Source organism: Nanorana parkeri, unplaced genomic scaffold (genome assembly GCF_000935625.1).
Source record: "Nanorana parkeri isolate BGI_ZX_2015 unplaced genomic scaffold, ASM93562v1 scaffold578, whole genome shotgun sequence".
In the NCBI taxonomy this organism is placed as follows: domain Eukaryota; kingdom Metazoa; phylum Chordata; class Amphibia; order Anura; family Dicroglossidae; genus Nanorana; species Nanorana parkeri.
The window spans coordinates 780,928-797,584 of record NW_017306846.1 but is presented as its reverse complement, the minus strand read 5'-3'; the positions used below and the strand labels follow the sequence as shown (position 1 = coordinate 797,584).

The 16,657-nt window shown below is 43.3% G+C and overlaps 1 protein-coding gene across 1 annotated transcript in view; it reads left to right on the top strand.

The window, feature by feature from the left end:
* The window catches only part of FAM3D (family with sequence similarity 3 member D), a 32,846-nt gene extending 16,756 nt beyond the window's left edge, over positions 1-16,090 (top strand). The window contains exons 5-9 of the mRNA XM_018562453.1: positions 6,337-6,395; positions 7,381-7,431; positions 7,627-7,711; positions 11,994-12,120; positions 15,783-16,090. Coding sequence (XP_018417955.1) covers positions 6,337-6,395; positions 7,381-7,431; positions 7,627-7,711; positions 11,994-12,120; positions 15,783-15,872 — 412 coding nt within the window. The 3' untranslated portion in view covers positions 15,873-16,090. The remainder of the gene's footprint in view (positions 1-6,336; positions 6,396-7,380; positions 7,432-7,626; positions 7,712-11,993; positions 12,121-15,782) is intronic.
* The last annotated feature ends 567 nt before the right edge of the window (positions 16,091-16,657 follow it).

Below are 16,657 nucleotides of genomic sequence, written 5' to 3'. Positions count from 1 at the left end.
TCTTTCGCACAATGCAAATATACACATTAGCTGATTCATTGCAAGGAATGAACTCCCTGTGTGGTCGATGTCTTAACTCAGCAGTTGTTCTTAAGGGCTGCATAGCTTCTTATTCAAAAGCCTCCTGGCTGGGCTCTGTTTTCCTTTACATGGATGCCCCCATCTCCATTAATTTCAGGTAGGCCTATCTTTCATTCAGATGGTGGATAACCTTTGCACTGCAGTCAGTGGAGATTGACGTGTGCAGGAGTAGAGAAGGTTCCATCAATACTAGGAAGAGTTGGAGCCTTGCCCAATCACGTAGACCGATTTCTGGCAGTTATCATGATGTGCGTGTTTGAAACACAAACAGAAAATCAAGAAATCAGATAGTGAAGTGGAAGTAAAAGGTTACTAGCAATAGAGAAACATATAGTGACTCAACCCTCACACATCTATTTAGGCTGCCGTAACCTTAGTGCACGTTGAGGCTTCTGCCTAAGCCTGTGAACATGTAAAAACCGGCCCACACAATGGGACTCAGCAGCGGCTGTGAAAAGCACTGCGCTGCTGCACAGATCACTGACAGGTTGTCATTGATCTGAACAGTTGTGTGTACCTCCTCACAGCCGCCAGTGACAGCCAGCAGCCTAAGATGCAGGCGGCCCGCACAGCATCAGGGGGACCCCTTTGTTCCTCGTCCTGGCCGGGCCCCCCTGTGCTCCGGGCCCCATAGCGGCCGCCTGGGCTGCTGTGGCGATAGTTCTGCCACTGCTTTACATACACTCTGATGATTTAAATATGGCTGTTTGCCTGTAATTATGTCATGCAGCCCTTTTATAACAAAGGAGTAGGTGCTGAAAACAATGGACTGCGGTCAGGGCATTGGGAACAATGGGCACAAATTATACTTATGAGGTCATTTCTAGGCAACCTGATTGGAATATATGGACCAGACTTCAATGGCAATGTTCTTAAAAGTATTCTTCTGTCTCCCAGAATTGATGTTCTTTTATGTTTCACCATTTATTACAGACTTATTCGAACCTAATCCAATGTACTAAACATATTTACCAAAAGAACAAAGAGCTCTTTGTCGGTGGAGGATTAACCACTCAATGAGGCAAAACTATATTGGAATTATTTATACTGTATTTTTACTGTACATATTTCATACCTTGTGATAATTGTGTTGTATTATGTTAGAGATACGGTATCTATTACAGCTGTTCATAAATAGGGTCAGCATTTGTGATCCAATCAACTCAGACTTCCATCACTTTGCATTCATTACTAAAGTTGTCATACATACAGCAATTTTCAGGTGAATTTGTTTGTTTTTTAAATCTAAAGAGACCCTGTCACCAACGTAAAAAATGCAGCTAAAAGCAGAAAAAAATCAAGTATTTTAAATGCTTGCTTGCAGTGTTTTTCTTTTCCATAAATTTATTTTTTTTTGTTCACTTGTACCGCCCCGTTTTACTTGCTAGAAAATTTTACTTCTTCAGGAATGGTCCGTTTCCTAGCACAGTCCCTGCCCCCTTATGCCATACCCCTCTTCTCTTCTAAGAATGCCTAATTACTTTCTATGCTGGCCCAGCTCCTTCACCCCTCCCCTTACTTCCATACATAAGCTGTTGTATAGCTGCCGGGGGGAGGAGCAAAGTGGAATACTATAGGATGTCTGCTGACGTGGCTGACAGCACATCCAAGATGGCGCTGCCCAGCAGCAGTCTCAGGGTTGTTTGGATGTCTACACAAGGGATGCTTCTGCAGGTAGGTAACATGAAGTAAAACATGTTCAATACACATTTCATTTTATAAAAATAATTCTGTTGAAATGAATGGTCTGTGGAGACGGTCTCATTACAAGATCAAGGAAACCTACCACCAATAAATTCTATCACAACTATTAAGCAACGGAAACTGATGGTAGATCACTTTGATCGTCTGCATGCGCAGCCGTCTAATTGACACCTGCCGCGGTCATCTTGGTGATGGACGCCGGCAGAGAGACGAGGGGACATTCACCCGGTGGGATGAGGTATGCGCCGGGTCCCCTCCTCTCTCCTGACACTGTCGGGCTCTCGGTCCATGACCAAGTGCACGACTTTTTAGAGGGGGTGACACCAAAATGACTGGCAGTCATTTTGGTGTAACCTATCCAATGGTGTCACTCGGGTGCGGGCCGCACCCACCTTGTGACACCACTGGTGAGAAGTTATTCCCACCGCACTTAATGGAGCTGAGTTGCTGCCGGTAACAGCATTGCTAATAGGACGTGGGACTAAGAGACAAGACTATATACATCGATCAGCCATAACATTATGATCACTGAGAGGTGCAGTAAATAACATTGATTTTCACGTTACAATTGCACCAGGAAATTGGGGGGATATATTACAATGACACATGGAAATGAGTGGGATATATTAGGCAGCAAGTGAACATTGTGTCCCTGAAGTTGATGTGTTGAAAGCAGAAAAAATGGGCAAGCATAAGAATTTAAGTGACTTTGACAGCTTTTGCGGGATGTTCTCAGTCTGCAGTGGTCGGTCAGGACCTACCAAAAGTGGTCCAAGGTAAGAAAACCGGTGAACTGGCAACAGGATCCTGGGCAGCCATGGCTCACTGATGCACGTGGGGAGCGAAGGCAGGCTTGTGTAGTCCAATCAAATCGAAGAGCTACTGTAGCTTAAATTTCTGAAAACATTCATGTTGGTTTCGATAGAAAGGTGTCTGAACACACAGTGCGTCGTAGTTTAATGTGTATGTGGCTGTGTACTTGCAGACTGGTCAGGGTGCCCATGCTGACCCCTTTCTAATGCCAAAAGCACCTACAATGGGCAGGTGAGCATCAGAACTGGACCATGGAGCAATGGAAGAAGGTGGCCAGGTATTTCACTTACCTGGGGAAGAGATGGCACCAGGATACACTATGGGAAGAAGGCAAGCCGGCAGAGGCAGTGTGATACTTTGGGCAATGTTCTGCTGGGAAATATTGGGTCCTTCCATTCATGTGGAAGTTACTTTTGACACATACCACCTACCTAAACATTGTTGCTAGTTCATGGAAACTGTATTCCCTAATAGCAGTTGCCTCTTTCAGCAGGATAATGCTCCCTGCCACACTGCAAAAATGGTTCAAGAATGGTTTAAGAAGCACAGCAACAAGTTTGAGGTGTTGACTTGGCCTCCAAATTCTCTGGATCTCAATCCAATCGAGCATCTGTGGGATGTGCTGGAAAAAACAGTAAGATCTATGGAGGTCCAACCTTGCAGCTTCCAGGTCTTAAAGGCTACTGACAGCTTGGTGCCAGATACCACAGCATACCTTCAGAGGTCTAGTGAAGCCCATGCCTCGATGGGGCAGAACTGTTTTAGTGGCAAAAAGGGGACCTACTCAATATTAGGCTAGTGGTATAAAGCCCTCCTTGCATCTGTATACTAATCCAATCAAATGTTATGATCAATTTTAAAGTCTTATCTAAACTCAAAAGCAAACACATATATTATAGCTTACTAGACATTAGATGTGCTGTCTGCATTCATTATTCACTTTTCAGGCTAAGAACATTTTCAGAAAGTACAGAAATGCCTGTTGATTGTGCCAGAAATGCCAGGTCCTTGTCACTTCCTGTGAGCTGAAAAGACGGCACAAACAACTTATCTTTATTGTGTAAGCTACTAGTCCCATAAATCCACCTGACTGAGATGAACAAAGGCAGACATATCTGAAGTCCAGCTGGTGTGACACCCAAGGCTGCCTCCATAGATACAGTGGAGGAGTGAGTGTAGCCAGCCACGGGCAGGAATTGTGTTTTTCACAGGTTCATCAGGTTAAAAAAGGGGGGGGGAAAGGTTTAAACCGGAAAAATGCATCCACCACATGCAAGATCCGATAAGCTAATGCCTATTTCCGAGGGAAAAAACCCCTCCCCTTGCAGTGGGGCTACTTCCGCACTGCAAGGGTTAACTGTTCGTCAATGTCTAGGGTACCTATGTACAGGACTTTTACTTACCTGCTCCCCCGGCAGTCAGCACTTTCCTCGCCTGCACTCCCAGTCTCCCCTTCACTCCATCCCGTGGACTGCCCCTCGGCAACCTTACATACTGTATAAGGGCCCATTCACACCATTTGTGGTCTGTTGATCTGGAACGCACAGCAATCACTCAATAAAGTTCCCCCTTCGTTCTGGGGCGGGAGGGGGTGTGGTGGTGCATTGAAATCAATGTCACCACAGCCATGCCCCCCCCCCCCCCCCCCCCCCGTAGTGCAATCAGACGCATGGCAAAACACTGCCTGCGTTCCAGTCCACTGCGAACGCAATAAATAGACCATGAACCATTTGTTTTGCCTTGTATCAGATCGCACTGCGGGGGGGGTGGGGGGGATGCGTGGCTGCGGTGCCATTGGTTCAAATGCACTGTCACGCCTCCTTTGCCCCCAGAACGAACGGGGAAATTTAGTAAGCGATTGCTGTGCGTTCCAGCAGCTGCTGCTCTGGAACGCAGCACAATTGGTGTGAATGGGCTCTAATGCAGTGCTATGGGCCCTGCATTGTACATGATGATGTCACGTAAATGAAAAGTGACCCATAATGGGTATAGGTTCTGAAAAATCCATATTAGTAGACCCCTAGTTAAGATATGCTTTAAGATTACATCAGAACTTCAGGCTGTTATTACATTTTAAGGGTAATGCAGGTAACTGTACATGTTCCATTGGTACATCTTCTTAGCTGAACTTATCATGCAGTGAAATACGGGCTGCAAATATAAAGATTTATGAAACCTTTTCCTAAATAGAAGTGCACAACATGGAGCACAACGAGTGACATTTACAACATATGCTTCTCAAGAATTCTTCCTTGTACAGGGCCTTTCATTGCCAAAATTCCTGCTGCTCTTCGTTAATGATTTGCATATAATGAAAAACTTTTAACTGTTAGAGAACAACATATGGCAGCCTTCAGATTTGATTTTATGTTTACTAAGCATATTAAGTGACTTGTCATTTACATCTCCAAAACTTTCTTTAACCCCCATCTGGCTGCACATACCAAAATGTAAATGGAGGAGGAGGGGAGATGGTCCTTTCTGGGTAATGGCTAGGCTGAAATCAGGCACCGTCCCTGTACCTGTAGTCTGGTGACACCCCTGTTGTTTTTACAGTCCCGATGCCATTGGTCAGCCTTGTTCAGCTACTATTGGAATGACGTTATTCTTTACTGCAGTGCGTAAATCATTTTTCCTTGAAGCAGAACTTTTAGCAGCCCAGATATATAGATAATTTTTCTTTTGATTGAAGGGAGGAAAATAAAATATTTATGACCAGTTTTAATTCCTGTTCATGGCATTGGGAAGATTTCTACTCACTTCCTGTCTTTCTGATGACCTGTGACAGGAGGATAAGAAATGAGAAATGTCACTGGGGTGGAAAGTTACCGACAGTAATAATAACCTGACAAAGATTATAACTTGTCCTCATGTTACTAAAAATGAATCTGATTTGTTACATTTAGGGTTGCCACTTGTCCAGGATTCACCCGGACAGTCCGGGTTTTGAATGCTGTGTCATGGCAGCTGAAACCCGGACACAAGATGTCAGGCAGAGAGGGGCAACCAAAATTAAGATAGGGGCTACTGGCCCCCCAACTAAAAATAGTCTTGACTGTGATATTTACATATAAATGGGTGACGCTATTTACATATGAATAAGCCGCAACTCATTCTCCCCCCAAAATTTCCCTGTGTCGCTAGAGTGTTTGGGTTTCTCCTGAAGAAAAGGTGGCAACCACTCTTCGGGTGTCACTACGGCTCAGCCGAGCCGAAGCACATTCGTTTGGCTCAGGTGAGCCACTCGGCTGCCTTCAGCTGCTGTACGGACTATTGTTAATAGCCTGTACAGCAGCCCTTCAGTTTGACTGAATCGAAGGGCAGAGGCGGCCGAAGCTACGGCTGGATCCTTCGGCTCTTTAGTGAATAACCCCCCAAACGTTTCTCCGGACCTAATTGTGCCGTATTGGGGATAATCTGATGTAAACAGACACATGTCTATTAGTCCATAGACCAGCACCGGTCCAGTCATTTCATTTTTTCCTCCATTACAAGATAGAGGAAAAAACTGAACAGACACAGATATCACAACAATGACATCCATTGCAAACTGCTCCCATCAGCAGGGGATTCGTGTCTAGGTACCCTTCTGATCAGAACTGAAGGCGCCCGTGTGAAAGGGACCTTATACAGACTGAGCAAATCTTGTTCATATCTCTAGTTCATTGTCTTGTGTTTATTGTTCATCATTATACATTCAGTATTATTATCTATAATATAAATGTCCTTGTCTTTCAGCCTAATGAGCAGTGTGAAAAACAACATTGGAAGAGGACTAAACATGGCGCTAGTCAATGGTAAGAACAAGGAGAAATACAATGCAGACTCCGACAATGTACTTTATGTTCCATAATAGATGAGTGGAGTGAAACTGATTTCACCAATCTTAATGGAAGCTTAAAGGAGAACTATGAGGTGAGTGCTTTTCGCTCACCTCATAGTTCTAGCCGACCTGTGACAATGAGACTGTCACAGGTCGGCTCAGTAGATCGGGAGGTGAGTGAACACATACCGGCGTTCGCTCACCTCTCGATCCTGTCACGGCTCTCTGCCGTGACAGGGGAGGGGCTGGATACCCCCCTCCCCGCTCCAAACTGCCAACGCTGACTGGCGGAACGGACGGGGGAGGGGGCGGGTACAGCTGGCTTTGCCTTTAGATAGGACTAGGTACTGGGAAGTAGTAAGACTTCTGTGTTGAGTGATCTGTTTGCTGATAGGTTAGCGGCCCTGCCACCCAAGGTCGTATTGATAACAGTGATACATCATAAGCTAACAACAATTTTGTTATTATTCAGAGATCAAGAGGCATAACCCCTTCATTGTGTTCCCATACTCCTAAGAATAATGGATACCGCCAGCTAGGAACCCCTCATTTAGTCCCCGTTTACATCTAGGTGTCTTGTCATTCAAAGACAAAATGCATAACACAAGGAATCCCATTCATTTCTATGGCCCCTGTTCACACCTGAGCATTTTGCTGCAGGCAGAAAAACACCTGTCGCTGGAAAAAGTACATGAGCTAATTTTGGCAGATTGCAGCGCTTTTTGGGCCTATAAACTTCAATGGGAAACTTTATGTGACAAAACACTCAGGTGTGAACAGAGGCCATAGAAATTAATAGGATTCCTTGTCTTGAGCGTTTCGTTGCGCTTACCTTTGAGTGACATAACGCTTAGGTGTGAACGGGGACTTGAAGGCTGTCAGAAGTTTCATTTTGCTTGAAAAAAAAAGATCATAATTAAATTGATTTGCTGTAATTAATTTCTCTCATTTCTTTTTAGCCTCTACAGGTGAACTCAAACATACGGGCCATTATGACATGTACTCTGGCGGTAAGTCATTATTTCTGGTTTCCTTATATTATGGTAGTTGAAGGGTCTGCTGGTCTGTTACCTGATTATGTGTTTCACCTTCTGTGGTTTATACAAATATATACAAGCGTATGTAATAACGAGAATACGCGGTTGTAAAGTGCAAATTGCTGTAACTTTTCCTTGATACCATTTTTCTTGTCATTTTGATTTAAGATGTCAAGGATGTTAAGCTGTTTTTGGAGAAGATGACAGATGGCACATTGATATTTTTGGCATCTTTTGATGATCCAGCAACAAAGTGAGTAAAGAATACATTGCGTTATATACATACCCCGGTTACATGGCCATGCTCACGTCTCTTCTCTGGAATGTCTGATCACATAAAACCGGAATTATTTAAACTCCATTGGCATAGCAAAAGTCTATAGCAGAGGTAGGCAAACTCCGGCCTGCCAGCTGTGGTAAAACCATAAATCCCAGAATGGGAGTCATGCTTGTGACTGTCAGAGTCTTACAATATTTAACGGTATTTGGAGTTTGACTACAGCTGGAGGGCCAGAATTTGCATTGCCCCACTGCAAGGGTTAACTTTTAAAAATCCTGGTGATCTGCTTTAAATCAACACCCCCTTCCTTTCTGAGTGCTGCCCGCTTGGTTTATACTTACCTTCAGCCCCGATCCAGCAGTCTTCACTGTGTAGCACCCTTCTGAGCTTCCGAAAAATGGCCACTCTATACTGCTCATATGCACTGCAATCTTATTAATTTCTCGGGTAAAGCTGTACTCCAAGCAATTGCTCGAGGTTTAAAAAAAAAAAAAAATCCTCAGAAAAGTACATTTCAGAAAGTGAACTTTAATGTTTTATTTTCTACATATGGTTGTGTAAAACCTTTTTTTACATAACTGCATTATTTGCTGTTTTTATATGTCTGTCATACATCTTTATCCACAACGTAGTCAAAGTATTTTTAGAAAGTTTAAAATTCTACCTGATTGTTTTCTATCAGGAAAGATTAAAATATGGCAGGTGTGGTAAGAATGTGTCACTCACCTACGGTTTTGGTGGTTAAAAGGATTTTTCTTCTCTTTCACATACAAATGGCTGCTAATCCAGAAATAGACAATAGCTTGTCAGTCACAATACAATACAATACGTGGGAAGTGTCTGCTCTCATAGCCACAAGGAGACAACAGGTATTGCTTCCACCTCCTTTTTCTTTTTAGTTTTGGCTAGAGCGTGGAAGGGTTGGACTCTCAGTCAAATTTTTATTGCTGTCCCTTTTGCATGGTTGATTACTCAGGGCAGGGTCACTTCCCCTACTAAACCAGGAAGCACACAGACTAGCCATTAATTCCTAAGACTGGCCATACACCCATCTATTTTTTTCATTTTAACCCGCGGGCTGAACAAAAAAAATAGACCCGATTCCTCCATCAACACTAACAGCGTGTCAATCAAGGAATCCCGCTGTTTACATTGTATTCTGACAGGTACCGCCGGCCCCTGTCAGAATACCCGACCAGAGCGGGCAGCTCATTGGCTGCCAGCTCTGATCGATTGAAGATTTTCCGACCGGCTCCTTCGACCAGCTGATCAAGGGATTCCGAATCGGAATTGGTGTGATAAAGCCCACGAGTGGTTACAGGGTATACCTGCTCTTGGGTATTGGATTCAATTCCTAGACTTGCATTGAGGTTATAAGGTTGTATGTTCCATGTCCCTTCATATCGTCATAATGCTAGCTACTGACCCTTGCTGGTGTTTGCTTGTATGACTTTGATAGGGATATTAGATTGTAAGGAGCCCTTGAGCAGAGATGGATATGAATGGTCAATCACTCTCTGCGCTGACCCCAGCACCACCCCCCGACATCATACTACAAGTCTTTATGCAGCTGCTGGGGGAAGAATGAAGGGAAATACAATAAAGTGCCACTTGGGTGACAGTGTGTAAGTCTGCTGGGTCTGCTCACTTTACATCCAAAATGGCGGCACCCAACAACAGTCTCAGGTTTGTGGATGTCTACAAAAAGGAGGAATTTCCGATCGAAAGGGTGCTGACAGCAGCACACACTGCGAATTTCGGCCGGTTCCTCAAAAACCGTCCAAAATTGGAACAGTGTATGGGCACCTTTTAGAGTAGCAATTGAACGCTACATATTTGGAACAAATGGCTCCTTATGGAGTGGGGCACACAAGTCGCATGTAGTAGCAATTAATCGTTAATGGTACAAAAATCCAAATATGTGTCTAAAGTGATATTAAAATCCAAAGGTTTTTAAGCTATTCCAAATGCTGATTAAATGACTTACTATGGATGCAGATCCTTGATGTTTAAAAGTTTTTTTTTTTAGTTTTCTGCAGAATGAGCTGGTCCCCTGAGCACTGGTCCAAATATCCTGTTTTAGGGTGGTTCCTTTACCTTGCAGGGTCCTTCAATGAGGATTTTCTCATTTCATTAAATTTGCATGAAATGTATTTTATGCACGTTAGATGCCAGTAAAAGCCTCCTTTTTGTAGACATCCACAAACCTGAGACTGTTGTTGGGTGCCGCCATTTTGGATGTAAAGTGAGCAGCCCCAGCAGACTTACACACTGTCACCCAAGTGGCACTTTATTGTATTTCCCTTCATTCTTCCCCCAGCAGCTGCATAAAGACTTGTAGTATGATGTCGGGGGGTGGTGCTGGGGTCAGCGCAGAGAGTGATTGACCATTCATATCCATCTCTGCTCAAGGGCTCCTTACAATCTAATATCCCTATCAAAGTCATACAAGCAAACACCAGTGAGGGTCAGTAGCTAGCATTATGACGATATGAAGGGACATGGAACATACAACCTTATAACCTCAATGCAAGTCTAGGAATTGAATCCAATACCCAAGAGCAGGTATACCCTGTAACCACTCGTGGGCTTTATCACACCAATTGGGCTGTCTGGCATTTTTTCCCATTGGATCAACGCCAGTCACTACAAGGCAAGTCAGGAAATCACCAGCACTCAGTAGTAAAGATAAACATGTCCCTTTTATTGGACGGAAAACGTCACAGACATCCAAATAAACCGACGTTTCGGGGCCGCGCAGGGTCTCTTCCTCAAGGCAGAAAGATCTTCTGCCTTGAGGAAGGGATGCTTTCTGTCCAATAAAAGGGACATGTTTATCTTTACTACTGAGTGCTGGTGATTTCCTGACTTTCCTGTGTTTGCACGGCGCCGTTCGTGGTAATTCATCACTGCGAGCACCACTTTTTTCTTATCTGGCCGGGAGTGCTGTGAGGAGTGCGGAGGGTCTCTCCATCTACTTATACAAGTCACTACAAGGCCACACAGGAAAAAAAAAAATGATCTGTGTGTCCCGTTCACACCATAGTGCTGGTGTGATGAGCAGTGCAGAAAAATTCAGACATGTTGCCTCTTTCCACAGCCCATTGGATGGCACCAGAGGCCGTCACAGTGATGCACACTGTGTTGCTGTAAGGAGACGTTTGAATGGAGTGTACACTTTGTACACTGCCAATAAAGTTAAAAAAAAAGTAAGCAGTGCCTTGAGTAATAGTGCAAGACACCACTACATTCGCACATTCAGCTGGTGTAAAAAGGACAGTCATTGGTCCTAATATACAAAGACATTTTAGACAATTGTGCACTTCCAAACCTGTGCCACCAGTTTGGGGAAGGCTCCTTTTCTGTTCAGGGATAACTGTGGCCCTGTACACCAAGCTCCTTTACGACATGGTTTGATGACTTTGGTGTGGACGAATTTAGGGACCTGTACAGAGCCATGAGCTTAAACCTATGGAATGCCGTTAAGCTAAACTGCAGCACTGGTTGTGAGCCAGGTCTTCTCAACCAACTTTACTACCTGACCTATATGTTCTTTAGGATAAATAGACATGAATTTCCCACAGACACTTCAAAAGCCTTCTCAGGAGAGTGGAGGCTGTTCTAGTCCGAAAAGAGGTCCAATTCCTTGGTTTCTGAATGACGTACAACAAGATCAAATAGGAATGATAGGTGTCCAAAAACGTTTGGTCATATAGTGTATATACTAGGATATCCAACATTGGTGAAAGTGTATGTAAACCCTAACAATGAAGTCTTATTTGCTCTCATTGGTTTGTTAAATATACAATTTAATGTTTTGGTTACATCTGTTCAATAAGTGCAAAAAATGCCTGTTGATTATTTGAGTGCTCTCCTACTTTGTGTCCACACTTCCTGTGTTAACTCACGGAGAGTAATTATCCCTTCTAGTTCTTATATTGGGAATGCAGAGCGATGAGTAACTATGTTGTAGAGATGAAGAGAATGGGAGGGTTTGAATCTTTTTCAAAAGAAAACTGGGCTGGGCTGACACCACGTCTACCATAAATGCTGTTTTCTCAGCCCACCACAGGACTTTGTGGCAGAGTGCATTTCTGGCAGGTCAACAGATATTTCTCTGTGCTTGCAGGGTCTAAAAAAGGAATAAAACATGGCAAAATGTGCCTATATTGCAGTCATGCACTACTAATTTTATATTGTTGCCACGATATACACTTTGACATTAAAAATAAATGGAATGTGTTTTCTGTTTTAGACTGGATGTGCAAGCCAGGGAACTATTTTCCAGTTATGGTAGTAGCTTTGCGACAAAACTTGGTTTCCGAGACTCTTGGACATTTGTCGGAGGAAAAGGCATAAAGCATAAAAGTCCCTTTGAACAGGTAAATATGTTCTTGGATTAGACCTCTGGCTCAGCATAGAAGCCTCTATAAGATATTTGCACCACACCAATAAATGATTCTGAACTGAGGACATTCTGACCTCGGTGCGTGTAGATAATACAGTACATTTTGCTTATTCATTTGAATTCTTTATGGGCAAAACTTTTATTACAATCCCCCAAGAACGAGCTTCCTAGTTCTTATGGGAGCATCTTGAGAAACAAAGATATCCAAGCTGTTGGTTGTATTAATTGCATTTCTCAAGCAAGAGATGGCACTGCTTTATAGTAATTGCTTTTTTATTGAGGGCTGGCCTTTGCTATTTACAGCCACATAGGTGTTGGAGCTTTTTGCATTGTGAGCCCAAGAAAGAGAAAGTAAATTTCAGGACTGAATTTCTCACTGTGTCGATCACTGTGCCAATGCTACATGACGGCTCCAACCAACAGCCCAATCTCCGAGCCCCAGACAAGACCTTGCAGTGAGTACCACTGGTGAGGGATTCCTGCCACATCACATGATATGCTGTTCGGTGTCCCTCCCCCCAGGCAGCGGCAGCCTATATGAAGGCATGTTATAAGGGTGAGATGGAGGAACCGTAGTACCAACCCTTAGAGGTGTGATTAGCCAATAATTTTTGCATATTAGTTCATCATGGTCCGTGTAACTGGGGGCTTGGCAGTGTAGGTGTCCTTTGTCTACATAGTTTGTACTGAAAGATGTCCCGCTTTCTCATCTCAAAATGTTTGGATGTATTCTGCCCTTGCTTTCACTTCATTACTACAGACTGGACTTTCCAAAATTTGTGGCTGCACCAAGCTCCAGTGCTGAGCCCCTCCCCTCTGTTCAGTAAGGGGAATTTTACTGGCCACTGAGGTAGATTTAATTTGAAAAGGGGGCATCAAGTAGGGGGTGCTTAGCCTCAAAGATGAGGAAGTCCAGCCCTTAGTAACAGAGGTTTTGCAGGTGTCCACCAGTCATCCACTCTTCAAGCGAACATTTGATTCCACAGATAAATAAAAAGCCTTGCCTGATGGCTATTTCCCCAGACACTGGGGAAGTCTTGGCCAATACAAAGTAGTTTCAGGTAAAGGGGAGGGGGGCATGATACTCACTCCCTTTATTCTAATGTGACAGTGCTGGTGCTTGATTATTTCCCAAGTGCTGTCACATTGGGGAGGGAAGACAATGAATCCATGTCTTGACTTGGAGCTTACAGAGGGCTGCCAGACTGGCGGAGGAGCACTGAGGAGGAAAGGAAAGGTGAGTACATGTTGTTCAGCCAAGTGAACTCATTGCTTTGCCCTCCACAGGGCTGTTTTGCAGGATTCAGGACATTCTGCATCTTAGGCTATACCATGCCATCATGGCATGCTCATTTTTCCAATACGGCCTAAATAGTGGAGATTAAAAGTTATATTCCTGAAGAAAAACTTTATAACTAATATATGTTCAAAATCATGGACCATTCCAGGGGCAAATATCCAAAGCCAAGGCCTGGCCCTTGAATGGGGGACAACGGCAAACTATGTGACCTGTGAGGTTGTGGCCCAAAGCAAGTGGAATGTTTTATTCTATAAAGTGTGCTCTTGCATGGGTTGCTAATAAACAGATTTCCTTTCCTAGATGAATACCCTGAGAAAGAATGACCAAAAAGGTTCCTTGTAATAAGCAATTATGAAACAGAAATAGTGCATAAAAAACCGAGATCTTACAATACATTGATTAATGATGACATTAAAAAGTAATACAACAGTAATATATTTATATAAGAGCCTATTAACAATACCACGGATGTTTATGCTTGTGTCTATAAATATGTAAAACAATATTTTAGCATTTCCAAATTGCTCTGTAGGAACATTGTATTATGGGCGTGTACTTTATTGCCCTCTAATGGTGGATTTTAAAGAAGACAAACTAGCACAATAGTAGTGTCATAGAGAATGTCTAATGGTTGTGTACATGTGTTTTTCCATGATATATGATGGTCAGGAAAATACAGTGAAAACATAAATATGAAATATAACCCATTACAATGTTTAATCCTCCTGAACAAGCAGGTGGATCTTTAGGCTCCTTTTTACACGTCTTCCTGTGTTATCTTCTGTGTTGGAAAAAAAAGTTCCCTTATTTGTAGAACTCGGTAGTTTAAGTTGAAATGTACAGACACAGAGTTAATAGGTTGCAGCCGTGACTCGTCTGTTACTGGAGGACTGCTTCTGAGGTTTCAATCAGACAAATGTACAGGATACTAAACTAATCCTTTAAAACATATAAACTTCTGAAGTGTATAAGGATTGTGCTGCACTAGTAAGTTGGACGCAGAGCTTGCATTTGTAATCCACAAATATATCTGACCCATGCCCATGTATAATTACCAAACTTTTTGGAAACACAATACCATGTACTGGTCACTTGATGGTGCCTATAATCCCCTTTACCGCAACTCCTCTGTGTACCAATCCTCGGTCTGCAATAATACCGGTAGTCCCAGGAATATGTAACAATGTGATGGGCCATCTGGCTTTTCAGACCCTAAGAGTTGTATTATGAGGAGGCAATCACCAGGTCCCAGCCTTTTCTATGTAGGCCAAAGCAACAGATTTACTTATCTTTTGTCCCCACAGCTACCTATACTTGTCTTCTCCTCACACTTGTCTTTACCCACCCACAGGAGTGAAGAAAAAAACCCTGTAAACTACAAGTCACCCATGTTGGGGCTTATATGGGGCTGTGCACTCTCTGCCCAACTGCCTTTGACAGTGCTGGCTGCCTACTGATTGATCACCCAGCTCTGCATTGTGGTGGTGGGAAGAGATTCACATGCACCCCCGTACACAAAAATACCAGGCAGTTCTCTTCACTCCTGGCAGCTGAACAGTGTGTTAGGGAAGTAAAGGTATACTGAGGGAAGGTTTATCTACCTCAGCCTTTCTCAACATTATTGCCCTGGAGGAACCATTGAAAAAGTTTGAGTTCTTGGCAAACACACTTAATCCCCGTTTACACCAAAGCATTTTGTTGCTCAAAGCTAAGCGTGACAAAACACCCAAGACAAGGAATTCCATTAATTTCAATGGCCGCTGTTCACACCTAAGCGTTTTGGCACAAGCCGAATAATGCCTGTCGCTGGTACATGAGCTACTTTTTGGCAGTTTACAGCACTTTTTGGTCCCATAGGCTTCAATTGGAAATGTGCATTATCAATACTTTTTGCGCATTTTGTTGCACAAAGTTTCCCATTGAAGTCTGTGGGACCAAAAAGCGCTGTAATCTGCCAAAAAGTAGCTCATGTACCTTTTTCAGCAACAGGTGTTTTTCTTCGTGCAACAAAATGCTGAGGTGTGAACATAGGCCATAGAATGAATGGGATTCCTTGTCTTGAGCTTTTGTCGCGCTTAGCGTTGAACCACAAAGCGCCTGGGTGTGAACGGGGACTCACCGTTGTTTTTTGGAGGGGGAGACAGACTAGTGCTAAGAAAGGTTAGCCCCTCCGGGGGCTCCCACGGTGTTGTCACTGCAGAAAACAGCGTGGGTCTATAATATAGCCACCACGTCCTAAGAATGGGTCATCTGCAATATAGGACATTGTTGATTTTGGGTTTAGATACACGTCGGGGAAAGTGTAAAATGTTTCATATTTTTGTTCTCCTTGACAGCACATCAAGAATGATAAGGAGACAAACAAATATGACGGCTGGCCGGAGGTGCTGGAGATGGAAGGCTGCATTCCTCGCAAGATGGACTGAGAGAGCCGATTGGTTGTTGTACAGTTCATCCTGCGTCACATTGCCGGGACTTTTCTGTACAAATGATTTCTTAGCAGATACAAGTGATGAGAACGCTTTACAATGTTTTCATAAGTTTTATATTTTAATGTATATATTATTTTATTTAATAAAGATGGGATATGATTGTGGGAACGCTGTGTAGTGATACATTTTATTCAATGTGTTTACATAGTCATTTACATTAAAGTGGAACTAGCATCAAGTACATATTTCATGATGCCTGCATGCAGGTTAAATCATGTGTAAGTGTAACACTTCCAGGTATTATATGTTTGAAGTCAAAACATTTTTGTTTGGTTTACAATAAGAGTCTGGGAGGGTTATAACCCCATCAGTTTTTTGCCATCCATGTCCTATGAGGAGATCTCCCTTCACTTCCTGATAGCCATGACAGAAAGAGAGAGGATATCCCTCCAAATGTAGCGAAATCCTGATGGTCAGCAGAACTATTGCCCCCCATTGGAAGATTTCCCAAATATTCTTGTTCTGGTGACCACCCAAAATTGGAGATTTACTTTCCCTTTCAGTGATAACGGTCACTAGGACAATAGAGGGCAAATCCCCATAACGAGGACACCGACACCAATAAAATCCTGACAGATGATCTAATCTCTCTCCACTCCATCCAAAACTAAAAATATATATTTTGGCTTCAATTGCATTATAAAGTGTTGTTAAACCCTTAACCACTTGCCATCTGCGCTTTCTGTGGGCCATGACGCTGGAGGCCGGTAGGAGGGGCT